General features: G+C 41.9%; 1 protein-coding gene across 1 annotated transcript in view; it reads left to right on the plus strand.

Annotated features, from left to right (window-relative positions):
• ASTN2 (astrotactin 2) overlaps positions 1-16,068 on the plus strand; it is a 208,859-nt gene that overhangs the window by 64,990 nt on the left and 127,801 nt on the right. The window contains exon 6 of the mRNA XM_015817424.2: positions 11,549-11,716. Coding sequence (XP_015672910.2) covers positions 11,549-11,716 — 168 coding nt within the window. The remainder of the gene's footprint in view (positions 1-11,548; positions 11,717-16,068) is intronic.

The raw sequence follows: 16,068 nt of genomic DNA on the forward strand, positions 1-16,068 counted from the left end.
AACCTCTGTTTCTCTGCTCTCTGGACTAAGGCTGTGGCTTCTTCTCAGAACGTGATTTAGCGATGCTCTCTAAGCAACTATATTTGTCAGCCCGAGCACCCAAGAACAACTTGTGGAGTTGTTTCTGAGTAGTCCTTTATTCTGCTTACAGGCAGAATGTTGCCAGACGAAAGCAACAACTAGCCCCACAACTATGGATATACTCTATAAGTGTCTAGGGAGGGTTTATCTTCACCTTTTTCCTGCCTACCAGAAATTCCAAGTTACGTTGTCTCATTGTCCTCTGGGAAAAAGTCCCTCCCTCTTGTGACTCCAGATTACATTCCATTACAACAATTTGGAAAATTTGACGAAAAAGTTCAGATAAGTTTTTGGTAAGAACATTCCTTCTTCGGTATCACAACTGCAGCAGTACTGTGAGAGTGAAGAGTGAAAATATGCAGGGAGTCGCTTCCGTTATTGTTTTTTTTATTATTGTTACTGAAGATCTATTTGACAGTAGATAAAGCATCAAAGATGTATAAGATGAATTTCTTCTGATATTTAGAATTTTGATCCATCCGTTGGAGATTTGGGGAAACTGCCCAGAGGGATCCTTGGTGCTCTCTGAGCTTGCTTGTTTTCTTGCACTGATGATATTATCTAGTTTGGTTAATGAAACATCTGCAAGAAAACAAGCAAGCACCAAGGAACTCCTCACGTCAACCCTGAGCTATAAATATTCTCCTTTATTAGTACTCTGCACAGAGCTTTCTAACTGCTTCCCTTGTTTAAATAAGATAGGTCAAAGAAAAAAAATAAGGAAAGAAAAAAAAAATGAAACAAGTCAACAACTTGATGTCTCATGGTTTGTGAGATAGGCCATTATATAAATTTCGAAAATAAATAAAGTTGAATTCTACATAAGGGCTTCACCTTCATGAATATAGGCACAGTGGTTAGAATGCAGTACTGCAGGATAACTCTGCCAACCGTCAGCAGTTCGAGTCTCACCGGCTCAAGGTTGACTCGGCCTTCCATTTTTCTGAGGTCGGTAAAATGAGGACCCAGATTATTGGGGGGGGGCATATTCTGGCTTTGTAAACCGCTTAGAGAGGGCTGTAAAGCACTGTGAAGTGGTATATAAGTCTATTGCTATCTTTGTTTTCTTAAACAGCTTTTCAGTTAATGACCATGTTTCATTTTAATTGTTCAGATATAATCTACATCTGTCTGACTTAGTGATAAACCAAGTCAGTCAGAAAGGGCCATAGGCCTGTCCAGCACTGTGTGTCACATAGTGACTGACCAGGTATTTCCGAGAAACATAGACGAGAAGCTGGTTTGTTCCCATCCACTGTTGCTCCACAAATCATTATTTTTTTTGTATGAAAAACATGTTATCTTGTAGACCAGTACATATTGATTAGACCGCCGATCCATAATTTATTTTGTTCCTTTTTGAAAAAAAAAGACATATAAATGGGGTCATCATCCCCACGTTTGGCGAGAAACAATCCTGCGGTTTAAACTGTGCGCTGGTATTTTAATCGTGACATTTGGAAATAACTTTTTTTCTTTTCCACCTTGGCATTTGCAAAGGGCTCCAGCGTTGAACCCTGGGCTAATTTGCAGCACAAAAACATCCTTTATTTGCATGCCTTAGCAAATCCAGACTTGGGTGTTTATTTCTGCTATTTCTGCCCTTTTATTTGTGAGCTCTCTAAATAATAACTCCTTCGAGTATAATTGTTTAGCTGAGACGGATGGTCCCCAAAATCAGACAGCTGACCCATGAAATATTCCAATTAAAAAGAGAAGGTAGACCTTTTCTATGTTGAACATCAGCCAAAACTCTACACAGGCTTAAAAATCTCCCAATGGATCTTCACAATCATCACCTCCTTGGTTTTAGAATAACAGAATAACAGATTTGAAAAGGAACCTGGAAGGAAGGAAGGAAGGAAGGAAGGAAGGAAGGAAGGAAGGAAGGAAGGAAGGAAGGAATAGCAGAATAACTGAGTAACAGAATTGGAAGGGACCTTGGAGGTCTTCTAGTCCAACCCCCTGCTCAGGCAGGAGACCCTATACCATTTCAGACAGGTGGCTGTCCAATCTCTTCTTAAAAACTTCCAGTGTTGGAGCATCCACAACTTCTGAAGGTAAGTTGTTCCACTGATTAATTGTTCTCACTGTCAGGAAATTTCTCCTTAGTTCCAGGTTGCTTCTCTCCATGATTAGTTTCCATCCGTTGCTTCTTGTCCTGCCTTCAGGTGCTTTGGGGAATAGCTTGACTCCCTCTTCTTTGTGGCAGCCCCTCAAATATTGGAACACTGCTATCATGTCACCCCTACTTCTTCTTTTCACCAGACTAGACATACGTAATTACTTCAACCATTCTTTGTAAGTTTTAGCCTCCAGTCCCCTAATCATCATTGTTGCTCTTCTCTGTATTCCTTCCAGAGTCTCAGTATCTTTTTTACATCGTGGTGACCAAAACTGGATGCCATATTCCAAGTGTGGTCTTATTAAGGCCTTATAAAGTGGTACTAACACTTCACGTGATCTCGATTCTATCCCTCTGTTAATGCAGCCTAGGAGTGGGTTGGCTTTTTTGGCAGCTGTAGCACACACGGCTGGCTCATGTTTAAGTGATTGTCCACTAAGGTTGAGAGTTTAGGCTCCCCTTAAACTCTGCTGAAGATGTTACCCAGCCTGGTAACGAAATGTTTGGAAACCAACCCAGAAGCTCAGAGAAGTAACTTTCACCCGCCAGCTACAGATATTCGCCACTATTGCAAACTCCAAGATCTTTAAGCTTTCTCAAGAGAATCTCTAAGAAAAAAAAACATCTGGGGAGAACATTTCCTATGAAATGTGTTTTTTTCAGATGGAGAAACAGCCAGAGTCAGAAAGGGTATGGAAGCCTGGAGGACCCAAGTAGCAAACTTGCCGCAAGTACAACCACATCAAAATCATCCTTTGACACAATGCAGCAGAACCAACAGCCATCAATGGAAATAAATAATAAAAAAAAGCTAGCACTCAAAGAAACTTCTGCAGCAACAGGCTGAGTCCTTTCTGTTTTTCAAATGATCAGGCAAGACCCTCCCATGTTCTTTAGCTGAGTGGGGAATCCATCTTACACTTTCCCTCTGGAAAAAAAAACCCCACAACTAATCTGAAGTGCTTTTTCCACTTGCCAGACAATGGAGCGAGTGGCTTTTGATGGAGGATGGAAGGGTTTCCCAGAAAGCACTGCTTCTCTTTATTGCTCCCTGCATCCGATATTTCTTGAGTTTCCATGACCTTATCTGCCCCTCTTGCAATGTCTATCAAGTGTAACCTCTCAGAGAACATAGCAAATTCAATTTTCTCCTTCCACATAGGAACCGAGCTTCAGAAAGCTTTACATTTTTCATCGGGTTCCAATTTTTTTTCTCCCCGCTGCTACATTTTCTGCCTCTGATGGGAGGAGAGCAAATCGATGCTTTTTTCTTGACTTCTGGAGTGAAGGATTTGAGGCACGTTGGTTTTCTTAAAAGAAAGATCTGTCTCATCTTCTCCAGAGAAGCAACGAGCAGAAACCAGCCAAAGGCCGTAGTGGCACAGTGGTTAGAATGCAGTACTGCAGGCTACTTCTGCTAGCGGTTCGATCCCGACCGGCTCAAAGTTGACTCAGCCTTCCATCTTTCCGAGGTTGGTAAAATAAGGACCCAGATTGTTGGGGGCAAATATTCTGACTCTATGAACCACTTAGAGAGGACTGTAAAGCATGGTGAAGTGGTATATAAGTCTAAGTGCTATTGCTATTGCTGTAGTTCATTGGATGTTGCATTATGAGCCGTGGTCAACTCTACAAGGAACCTGGCTTCAGCCATTTTGCTCGTTCTAGGTTGCCTTACTTGACTACTTGACTAGTCTAAAATGGGAGCCTTAGTTTAGACTACTTGACTAGTCTAAACATTTTACTGTCCCGTGGGAACCAAGGTCATTTCTGTCAGATGGGTTTGTGTGAGAGCATTTAGTTAGAAAGCCTGCCAAACTCGTCTATTGGCGAACGTAGCTGATTGCATAGCATTGGGGTGGGAAGTTCACCTTTGTAATATTGTTTCTCTCTTTGAAAGGAGTTTCAGACTTGATTTCACTTTTGACCGCACCGATATTCTATAACCAATAAACATCTTCTTTGAGGAAATCTCAAGCCTTGGAGTTCTGATTTGTTTGGTCTTGTTTATCAGAACCTTGACACTAAACTCTGCCGACTGTCAGAGAGTTCGATCCTGACCGGCTCAAGGTTGATTCGGCCTTCCATCCTCCCGAGGTTGGTAAAATGAGGACCCAGATTGTTTAGGGGCAAGATGCTGACTCTGTAAACCACTTAGAGAGGGCTGTGTTTTTTTTCCTGTGCTTCTTGGCCAGGATAGGCTAACATTTCAGATTCTCCTTGGCAGCTCACCCTGCCAACTGCCCATTAAAAGTTCCCTCTCTTCCCCACAGTTTAGAACCGTATTTAATAGTGTCGTTTCAGAGATCATTCTCATTCTTGGTGCTATTTCACTTGGTCCCTGGTGTTTTTCATCTTCTGAAAAGCCATTATGTCTAGATGGGAGACTGCCCCACCTCCTCCCCTCTTCCACAGGATATTAATCTGTTTTATTGGTATTCATTGGCAGCTCTGATGGAAATCTTTTGCACCCTGCATAATTTTCCTAGCAGAGTTTTTTTTTCCCCACTATCCTTCCGATACATGCATGGCCCAATCAAGTTGCTTCAGCCTCAGATGTCAACATATACGTACACCAGTTGAAAGAAGCCGATAAATGTATAACTGTCCGGATGGGACTGCAGTCATCTCTGATCCTGTTAAACTTTGGAGTAATGACCAACAATTCTCACGGATATTGATAGAAGAGTGTGTCTGTAGCTCAGGGCTGAACATGGTGCTCTCTGAGTTTGGTTATTTTCTTGCAGACATTTCATGACCCAACTAGGGAACATCATCAATGCCGGAAGGGAGTGGGGTTTGCTCTGTGTTTATATATGGTTCCTTCTAGCACTGATGATGTTCCCTAGTTGGGTAATGAAACGTCTGCAAGAAAGCCACCAAGCTTAGCACCAAGGACCCCAAAATTCTCCTCCCCCTCCTCCTCCTCCTCCTCCTCCTCCTCCTCTTCTTCTTCTTCTTCTTCTTCTTCTTCTTCTTCTTCTTCTTCTTCTTCTTCTTCTTCTTCTTCTTCTTCTTCTTCTTCTTCTTCTTCTTCTTCTTCTTCTTCTTCTTCTTCTTCTTCCTCCTCCTCCTCCTCCTCCTCCTCTTCCTCCTTCTCCTCCTCTCCATATAGCCCACTCCCTTTTGCACTGATGATGTTACATTGCATTAGTAGGCACAACTGCTTTACCCATTTTTTTTGGGTGATTATCTCCTAAAATCTTCCACAATATTTACAGTTTCACCCATTCCTCTTTTCCTCCTCTCTCCCTCCCTCCCTCCCCCAGCTCTCTCACTGTTTAAATAGTTTCCAGGTTTGTACAGCTGCTCCACCAATCTTCCAGGGGCAGCTGGTGGCCATCCCAATGGACGCAGAATTAGGACAAGCCACGTTTTCCTGGAGCACAGCCAGATGTTATCTTGTTTGACTGTTGACAAGGAAGATTACAGTTGCTGTGTGCTGCCTTGCATTGAGCCAATTTTCAATATATCTTAGCCAGCAGGGCGGTTGACTTGCGCCTCTGAAGCCCATCCAAGTTGGGAGGGCAAAATAAATACATTGATCATTCATTTGTTTGAACTTGCTTTCTATGTGACAGATGGAACACACACAGGAATTTAAAAAAAAAAAAAAGCAAAGTGCACCAGGAATTGAGAGGGGAAGGAAAGGGGAGAGGAGAGACCGATTTTTCTAAAGCAACGAAGATAGCTGTAATTGGCTAATACGATCTGGATCTGTAAGCCAATGAAAACTGCTTTAATTGTGTTATATATGTGCTTTAAAAAGTCAATAGGTGCCTCTTTTTCCTTCAACAAGATGTAATTCCCGCACGTGCTTTTCTTCGCCTTTCCAGTTGCCTAGGTCAGTTTCCTGTAATAACTCCATCTAATCCAGGGGTCTTCAAACTTGGCCCTTTTATGACTTGTGGACTTCAACTCCCAGAATTCCTCAGCCAACACTGGAAGTTTTCAAGAAGAGACTGGACAGCCATTTGTCTGAAATGGGATTGGGTTTCCTGCCTGAGCAGGGGCTTGGACTAGATGACCTCCAGAGTCCCTTCCAACAGCCTCCTCCTCCTCCTCCTCCTCCTCCTCCTCCTTCTCCTCCTCCTTCTCCTCCTCCTTCTCCTCCTTCTCCTCCTCCTCCTCCTCCTCCTCCTCCTCCTCCTCCTCATCGTCATCATCATCATGATGATGATGATGATGATGATGTAGTCCCTGGTCTAGTTCTGCATCCATTCCTACTGGGATCTCTCCATGGTGCTGATTTTTGCTCTTAATATATTCACCATAGAATGCATTCAGATCCTATACAGGCAATCCTCAACTTATGACCACAACGGAGCCCAAAATTTCTGTTACTAAGTGAAACATTTGTTAAGTGAGTTTTGCCTCACTTTAGGACCTTTCTTGCAAACAGTTGTTAAGTGGATCACCACAGTTGTTAAGTTAGTTTAACGGTTGATAAGTAAATCTGCTGTCAAGAATGAAACTTTGGCAGCTGCATGCCTCTTCGTTTCAACTTGCCCTTAGAGTAAGGGGGGGCAGGTGTTGCTTTAAAATGGGTTAGATAGAGAAACGAAACCTCTACGATTCCGCTGAAGACCTTGAGAGCCTGAAACCCTTCCAAGGACACCACAGCAGGTGCCGAGAGGAACCAGACAGTTCCCATAACAAAGTGAAATTGTTTATATGGACTGCGTGAGAAATTGGGGGTTTGGCTGGTGAAATTATTGTTTAATTCTATGAACTGGTGTCTGGGAACCTCAGAGTTGGTTTTGCTTTGACATTACCATGCCGTGTATTCAATACACTATTAAGATTTCAACTCCACTGAAGATGTTACTTAGCCTGGTAACGAAATGTTTGGACACCAACCCGCAAGCTTGGAGAACGAGCGATGAGCTCGGGCGAAGCTCATCCTACACCTGAGTTACAGGTATTTGCCATTCTTGCAAAAACAGTCTTGTTTGTTCACAAGAACAGAAGACAAACAAATGCAGATGAAAAAAAAACACCCTGAATCATCAACCGCTGAAGATAAAATATGACAGACAGTGTTATAAGATGTGTTGTGTGTACAAGACCTTCCAAGTTCAGCCCCCAACCCCCGATTTTTTTTTAAATTAAGCCTCCAGGTCTAGGAACATATTACTAGTCAAAGCCTTGCTTTAAGTGGATTTAGAATTGGACATAAAAGCAGAGCACCTCTTACGCTCCTCGGGCCTATTTTGGAACAGCATTGGGGAGGGACAAAGATTTTATATTATTTTTAAGTAATTTTCCTGAGTGAGGAAATTGAACCAAGCCCAGCTTGCTGTAATGAGGGATTATAATTGCCTGGAGGCCTCACATGCATCCTGTGTGACTGTGAAATGTTCAATTAACAGTAGAACACTGCCGGAACTTGTGCCTGATGTTGTTAGACTAGGAAACGGAACGAATATATATAGAATATGAATATAGAGAGAATATATATATTAACCAGTGAAGAGGTTCATGTTTTCATAGAAGGCTTGCTTGCTTCACTAATGGACTGGCTATATTTATCTATCTGTTATATCTGTCTGTCTGTCTGTCTGTTTATCATCTATCATCTGTCTGTCTATCTGTCTACTATCTGTCTGTCTATTATATCTATCTGTGTGTCTATCATCTATCATCTATATATCTGTATCTATCTGTATCTATCTCTGTTATATCTGTCTCTGTGTCTGTCTTTCTATCTGTCTATCTATCTCTATCTATCTATCTATCTATCTATCTATCTATCTATCTATCTATCATCTATCTATCTATCTATCTATCTATCTATCTATCTATCTATCTATCTATCTATCNCCCCTCTCCCCCTCTCTCTCTCTCTCTCTCTCTCTCTCTCTCTCTCTCTCTCTCTCTCTCTCTCCCTCCCTCCCTCAACCCACCCACCCTGTCTGTCTGTCTGTCTGTCTGTCTGTCTGTCTGTCTGTCTGTCTATCTATCTATCTATCTATCTATCTATCTATCTATCTATCTATCTATCTATCTATCTATCTATCTATCTATCTATCTATCTATCTCCCTTTGACTGGGGAACATATATATGTTCATACGTTGAGCACTACCTACACTGCAGCAGGCAAAGCAGGCTGGGTATTGTGGAATTTAAAGCTTATCAATTGCAATGATTCATTTAACAGCTGTGGGGAAAAAGGTCGTAAAATGGGGGCAAAACTCCCTGAACAAATATTTTGCTTAGCAGCAGGAATTTTGAGCTCAATTGTGGTGGTAAGTCAAGACCACCTGTATCTATTTGCCAAAGCATGGATGTATGCAATTTCTAGGTCTCAAAACTCAACCAGGTCTAGAGATTAAAGCCCGTCTTATTGGTTTCATACCGATCCCCTGGTTGGAGGCTTGCTAAATAAGCTGTGACTTCATTCTGCTCCCAAATGCCATGTCCCTGAATGGCATGTGATTGAACTTTAATTGTTTCATCTGAAGATTGTTTATCTGCTTTCCCTCTGGCTAGCTTCACTGCGATGCTCAGAGAACTGGATACAGCCATTAACAGCTTCCCTCTAATTTTCCTCTTGATCTTTGCAGGCAAATGCTGGTATTGGCACGGCTTCCCATTTTGTTTTTAATTAAACAAGTTGCTTGAATTTAGAGAGAGGGAGGGAGAGAGAGAGAGAGGGAGGGAGAGAGATAGGGTGGGTGGGTGGGTGGATGGGTGGGTGGATGGATGGATGGATGGATGGATGGATAGGTAGGTAGGTAGGTAGGTAGGTAGATAGATAGATAGATAGATAGATAGATAGATAGATAGATAGATAGATAGATAGATAGATAGATAGATAGATAGATAGATAGATAGATAATAAAGAGAGAGAGAGAGAGAGAGAGAGAGAGAGAGAGAGAGAGTCAAGCTGAGTCAACCTTGAGCTGGTCAGGATCGAACTGCTGGCTGTGGACAGAGTTAACCTGCAATTCTGCATTCTAAGTCATGGGAAGGAAGGAAGGAAGGAAGGAAGGAAGGAAGGAAGGAAGGAAGGAAGGAAGGAAGGAAGGATAGTAGCAATAGACTTAAATATTACTTCACAGTGCTTTACAGCCCGCTCTAAGCGGTTTATAGAGTCAGCCTATTGCCCCCCACCCCCAACAATCTGGGTCCTCATTTTACTGACCTCAGAAGGATGGAAGGCTGAGTCCACCTTGAGCAGCTCAGGATTGAACTGCTGGCAGTCGGCAGAGTTAGCCCCCAATAAGGCATTCTAACTACTGCGCCACCACAGTTTTACGAACAATAAATCTTCCGTATACCGCTTTCATTGGGTCTTATGGTTTTATTACTTTACTGTTTGGGTTGATCACAACTTTTAATATGTGGATTGCTGGAACATCCACTTAGAAATGAATTTATTTAAAATTTAAGCCTTTTTTTAACACATTATAGAAGAAGAGGAAAACATAATCCCAGCGAAATAAATATGTATGTATGTATGTATGTATGTATGTATGTATGTATATGTATGTATGAGGTAGGGAGAAAAGAAAAATGGAAAGAGAGACAGTTGGGTATTCTGGGCTGTGTTTTCGCCTCTTAACAATATTAAACAAGGGGAAAGAACAAAGTCTTGCTGTGTTTTATCTCTTTTTTGTTCTCTAACATACACATTTTTTCTGAAATGTCAAGAACTTCAAACTCCTCTTTGTAGAGGCGTCAAAATAAAGTAGTTGACCTTTGATGAAGACCTGTGGATAAGGCGTTTGAAGTTCTGAAGCTGTTGCAGCCAACTCTGCTTTGATACAAATTTGGGTTGGAGAGAAGAGGACCTAAGGGGTGGGAGAAATCATATAACAAAACACACTATATCAGGATGTCCCTGTGGGACCTTCATACAATGGAGAACCAGTTGCGCTGAAGGCTATGAGTTCTCCCGTGCATTCAAAAAATGATAATAATAACTCCTTAGAATTCAGCCCTCACTGGTCTTCTTGGAAGCAGTGGTTATTCCAAAACATTCTGCATTTTTTTCCTACATATTCCTCCTCCTCCTCCTCCTCCTCCTCCTCCTCCTCCTCTTCTTCTTCTTCTTCTTCTTCTTCTTCTTCTTCTTCTTCTTCTTCTTCTTCTTCTTCTTCTTCTTCTTCTTCTTCTTCTTCTTCTTCTTCTTCTTCTTCTCCTTCTCCTTCTCCTTCTCCTTCTCCTTCTTCTCCTCCTTCTCCTTCTCTTCACTTCACCTCTGATCTCTGTCACAGCATTTGAAAACAGCCTTATAATCAGTGTAATTGCAGATCAGAGTTAATGAGGATGCAGGCGTTTGTAAAAAATAAAAAAAATCCCCTCCCCTTATTATGCTGGCTGTCTGATATTAGATAAGGAAAACTGAAAATACATTTGCCTAATTAGAAGATGCATATTGCCAAGTGGTGGGAGAAAGCACAGTTTTGCTGCTTCTGTAGGGGTGGACAATGTGTGCCGTATGTGTGAAGTATCCCCCACAAACACATATACACAGATATAAACAGGATTGCCAAGAAAGATCAGCAAACCACTCCATTATATTTTCTACCCAGCAGTCATTAATTCTTCCAACATTAGGTCAACTCTGCATCAAAAAAAAAACAACCAAAAAAAAAAAAAACCCCAGCCAGCTTTTAAGGCATTGCGTTAATTAAGTATTCATGTTCTGAGACTTGTCACTGGACCTGTGAGTAGCATGAAAATAAATGTTTGCTAATTGGTGGTTCCTTCAAACTTGCAACTTCCCAGTTGCTCTGCTATTCCTGCACGGTTGGTATGATTGCTGTTGTGTACACTGCGTGGTGTGTTTGTGTTTTGGGGGGAGAGGAAGGTGAAAGAAGGTTTAAAATCATAAAAGTTTATTTATATCCAATCCTTTATTATTTTTACGAATAACTCAAGCTGGTGAATATATCTTAACACACCTTCCTGACAGTGAGGACAATCAACCAGTGGAACAGCTTGCCCCCAGAAATCGTGGGCGCTCCATCACTGGAGATTTTTTTAGAAGAGACTGGACAGTCACTTGTCTGAGGTGGTTTAGGTTCTCTGGCTTGAACAGGGGGCTGGACTAGAAGACCTCCAAGGTCCCTTCCATCTCTATTCTATTCTATTCTATTCTAGTCTAGTCTAGTCTAGTCTAGTCTAGTCTAGTCTAGTCTAGTCTCATCTAGTCTCATCTAGTCTCGTCTCATCTCGTCTCGTCTCATCTCTATTCTATTCTATTCTATTCTATTCTATTCTATTCTATTCTATTCTATTCTATTCTATTCTATTCTATAGGTGTCTCCTGGCTTGTGGTCTTTCTAATTGCTGTTTTCCGACTCATCTTTTTCTATTGTTTTGTCTTGCAGGAAGCAGTTTTGTGGTGAGTGAGGGCAGCTATTTGGACATCTCCGACTGGCTGAATCCTGCGAAGCTCTCCCTGTATTATCAAATCAATGCCACGTCCCCGTGGATCCGTGATCTTTGCGGGCAGAGAACGATGGACGCGTGTGAGCATCTCTGTGATGATGAGACTGGTAAGTGGACAATTGGGCAATGCTCCGGTCTCCTGAAAGGAGCTTGTAGCCTCCTCCCCTCGAATTAAAACCCAAAGGCCACCAAATAAATATCTCCTCTTCTGACCCAGCCAAGGTGGGACCTTTCTGAATGATAGGAAAATTGGGTTTCAATCTTCAAGAACAGAGCTGAAGAATCAATGAGAAAAGAACATTGCTTCAATCTGACAAGATCTCTGAATTTACCATTTGGGGTGAATCGAAGTGCAAGGCTGATTAATTTCTCTCCGCTTTGAAAGAGTAGAGTAGAGTAGAATAGAGTAGAGTAGAGTAGAGTAGAGTAGAGTAGAGTAGAGTAGAGTAGAGTAGAGTAGAGTAGAATAGAATAGAATAGAATAATAGAATAGAATATGGAATGTAGAATAGAGTATTGTAGAGTAGAGTAGAGTAGAGTAGAGTAGAAAATAGTATAGGGTAGGGCAGGACAGGACAGGACAGGAGAGGACAGAACAGAGCAGAACAGAGCATATTAGAACACAATATGGAAGACTAGAATAATTCTATTTTGTTCTGTTCTACTCTATTTCTCTTCTCTTCTATTTTCTGTTCTATTCGGTACTTCTGAATGTCGGTCTCGCTTCTATTCAAATAAACCCAGTTGGCCATCTATGCATGGGGGCAGTTGTTGAAAGGCTCCTGGGAAGAGGGTCTTCAAGACTACCTCATCCCTCCTCTACCTTCCCCGCCCTCCCAGCACATTTGCAGTGGGGTGACCTCTTCCAAATTCCCGATGCTGGGAATTGAACTTGGCCTCATTCCAACAGTAATGCCTGCACGGGTCTGAACAGATTGCAGTGAGCTGCCTTATTGGGATAACTGCCAACAGAAGGTCAAAACGCAGGGCGGAAGACCTCAGCTTCCTGAAAACAAAGCTCCTTCTAATAGAATCAAGCTGTGTGTATTATGCACAACCGGGAGGGGCATGTAAGTAGATTGGCACTAGGAGACTCCATCCGTAGCATCTTCTTCCCGTGGCTAAACACCGGATACTTAGAAAAGCTGTCTCAAAGCAGCTCAGGGCCAGGACACCGTTCAGGGGGGAATGGATGGTGTGAACTCAACCGTTCTGTTTTGCAAGCCATGATTTATAGCCGAGGGTGACCTACGAGTCCAGCCAATTGTGGCTTAATCAGCAAAATCAAGTGGATAAAGCCTGGCTTAGGACAATGTGAACTTGAATGCTTGCAGAATTAATCGCCAGGTTGAGAGGGAAATACGATTGTCTTCAAAGCTTTGATTGCAGTTTTCACTCACTGTGGACTAACTGGGCCTGCATTTCTGCACCGGAGACAAATTCATTGTGCGTCTAATCACACTTGGCTAAATAAAATTTATGTTCTATTCTGTTCTGCTCTGCTCTTCTCTGCTCTGTTCTATTTCTATTTCTATTTCTATTCTATTTTCTATCTCCTACCCTACCCTACCCTACCCTACCCTACCCTACCCTACTCTACTCTACTCTACTCTACTCTACTCTACTCTACTCTACTCTACTCTACTCTACTCTACTCTACTCTACTCCACTCCACTCCACTCCTATCCTATCCTATCCTATCCTATCCTATCCTATCCTATTCTATTCTATTCTATTCTATTCTATTCCATATTCTCTTCTCTTCTCTTCTCTTCTCTTCTCTTCTCTTCTCTTCTCTTCTCTTCTCTTCTCTTCTCTTCTCTTCTACAATATAAATTTGTTTCTATTCTATTCTATTCTATTCTATTCTATTCTATTCTATTCTATTCTATATAGTACTTCTGAATATCGGTCTCCCTAACCTTTTATTATATTTTTATGGATAAAGAATTGTTTCCTTTCAGCTAGGATCTAACCTGACTTAACTAGTAAGCTCTGGAACTAAACTGCAGACCTCCCACATCATGGAGGAAGAGAAATGTATGAAGAATAATAAGTCAGGATATTGCAATGGAACCTAATCGTGATATTTGGATTCCAATGCTGTTGCTTATTAGTGGTTACAAAGAATCTCAACCTATAGAATCTCTGCTTGCTTGTTAAAATACAGAGGTTGTTTTGTAGGTTAGTAGAAGAAATCTGTTTTCTGCACTATGAAGTCTTACAAAAAATATTTTGAAATGCACAGTTTAGTCAATGGAGCAGGAGGAGGAGCAGGAGGAGGAGGAGGAGGAGGAAGAAGAGGAGGTGGAAGATGAAGAAGAGGAGAAGGAGGAAGACAAAGAGGAGAAAGACAAGGTGGTGGAGGAGGAGAAGGATGAGGAAGAAGAGGAGGAGGAAGAGAAGGTAGAGGAGGAGGAGGAAGAAGAGGAGGAGGAAGAGAAGGTGGAGGAGGAGGAGGAGGAGAAGGATGAGGAGGAAGAAGAGGAGGAGGAGGAGAGGAGAAGGGAGGAGGAGGAAGACGAGGAGGAGGAGGACTTAAAATGCAGGGGAACTTCAATTTCTGCCAGCGTGGGTGTAAAACGCTGCCATTAATTAATCCGCTAATTAACCAACGAATAACAACAGTAACATCTTTATCTCACAGCGATGTTCCCTTCTCTGCTCGTCTCCAATCTGCCTGTTTTTCTCCCCCTTCCCCCCCCCCAAGTCTGGCTGAGTTGTAGAACATATATTTGTTATTCTGTAAGGGTGAGGAATTAATGACCCAGGCAGATGAAAAAAGAAAAAAAAAACACACCAACCTCGGGAGGGAAGAAATGACTTATTAAGGGCTGCCTCGATTGGCAAAGCCTTCCTTAAAACAAATGAGAAACGCAGGGCAGTGCCCACCCACCCACCCACCCTCTTCCTCCTCATCCCTCTGCGTCTCCAAGCAAAGACAGATGCCTTCCTGCCACGTCGTATTCCTTCCCTGGGTTTCTCCTTTCAACGGAAACCTCCCTCCCACCCACCCCCAACACACACACACAAACACCTATTTCCTTTGCTGGGAAGGTTAGATTTGGGAACCTCCCATCATGAATCAGAAAGTTAGCAGCTTTCTGGCAGCTCGTAAATCAGGTCTCCGGTGTCCCCGGACGTTTAATCTTTAATATCCGACGTGTTTTTTAAGACGGTGCATATTTTAGGAAGGAGCTGTGGCAATTTAGCATGTCATTAGCCTGTCTTGGTTTCTCTTCCTTCCTTCCTTCCTTCCTTCCTTCCTTCCTTCCTTCCTTCCTTCCTTCCTTCGGAGTTATCCTCTCCCACCCACCCCCCCATTAAAAAGACAGCCTCAACCAGATGAACTGTGCTTGGCTTGCCTTGGGTGAAAAAAAAAGAAAAAGAAAAGAAGAAAAAGAAGAAAAAAAAAACAAAAGAAAAAAAAAGACACCACCCCAAAGCAAAACAGCTCTGGGAGAAAAACCTTTTTAGTTTGTTTGAAGGCCTTGCGATTACAGCCTTGTGTTTGTCACGTTGTGTTAGATTCCCCCAACTGAAACAACACTGAAGCCAAACAAAAATCCCAACCTCTATCTATCTATCTATCTATCTATCTATCTATCTATCTATCTATCTATCTATCTATCTATCTATCTATCTATCTATCTATCTATCTATCTATCTATCTATCTATCTATCTATCCTCCTGTCTATCTTCCATCCATCCATCTATCTGTCCAACCAGATTCATTTAACAACTGTGTTGATTAATTTAACAACTGCAGGGATTCACATAACAACCGATTCACATAACAACCAACAAAATTCACAAAATTCACTTAGCAACATAAATGTTGGGTTCTGTTGCGGACTACCCATATTTCTAATTTCTAACCATTTTGCAATTTCCAATCATTTTAATTTCTAACTTCTCATTCCGGCGCTCTCTATTCTACATCAGTGTTACCTTAATGGGAAATCTCTGTGAATTTATTTATTTACACTGTGGACCCAGTGAATTCTTTAAAAAAAAAAAGGAAAAAAAAGTGGCAGTCTTCATTAGTTTTGATAAAGAATTATTTAACATGCAGGACTACATCATCTGTTGTTAACAGTGCAAAATAGACCTCAGAAATTCCTGAGGCTATGCCTTGTGTAGTTGCTTTGTGTATGTGTTAGACGGGCCATTGCTGACTTCTCTGGAAGTTTGCTACAAATAGGTGTATTCGTTTCTTCGGCTGAATATCACTGTGCGACGAGAAGCATCGATTTATTCTTATTTTTTCCCTGTGCACGTGTGTAATTGATAGAGTTTGCCCTCGCGCCTCTCCATGTACACGCTGCAGAAATGAAATGTGTTCCTTTCTTTTTCCGTGTTTTTATGAGCTGCATTGATTTCCCATCTTTTCCTGATTTTGGCTTGGGTTTTGTCACTGGCCTTATTTACAGCCAGTGGTTTATTTCCAACTTTCAG

Source organism: Protobothrops mucrosquamatus, unplaced genomic scaffold (assembly GCF_001527695.2).
Source record: "Protobothrops mucrosquamatus isolate PMUCROS unplaced genomic scaffold, P.Mucros_1.0 scaffold587, whole genome shotgun sequence".
Taxonomy (NCBI): Eukaryota; Metazoa; Chordata; class Lepidosauria; order Squamata; family Viperidae; genus Protobothrops; species Protobothrops mucrosquamatus.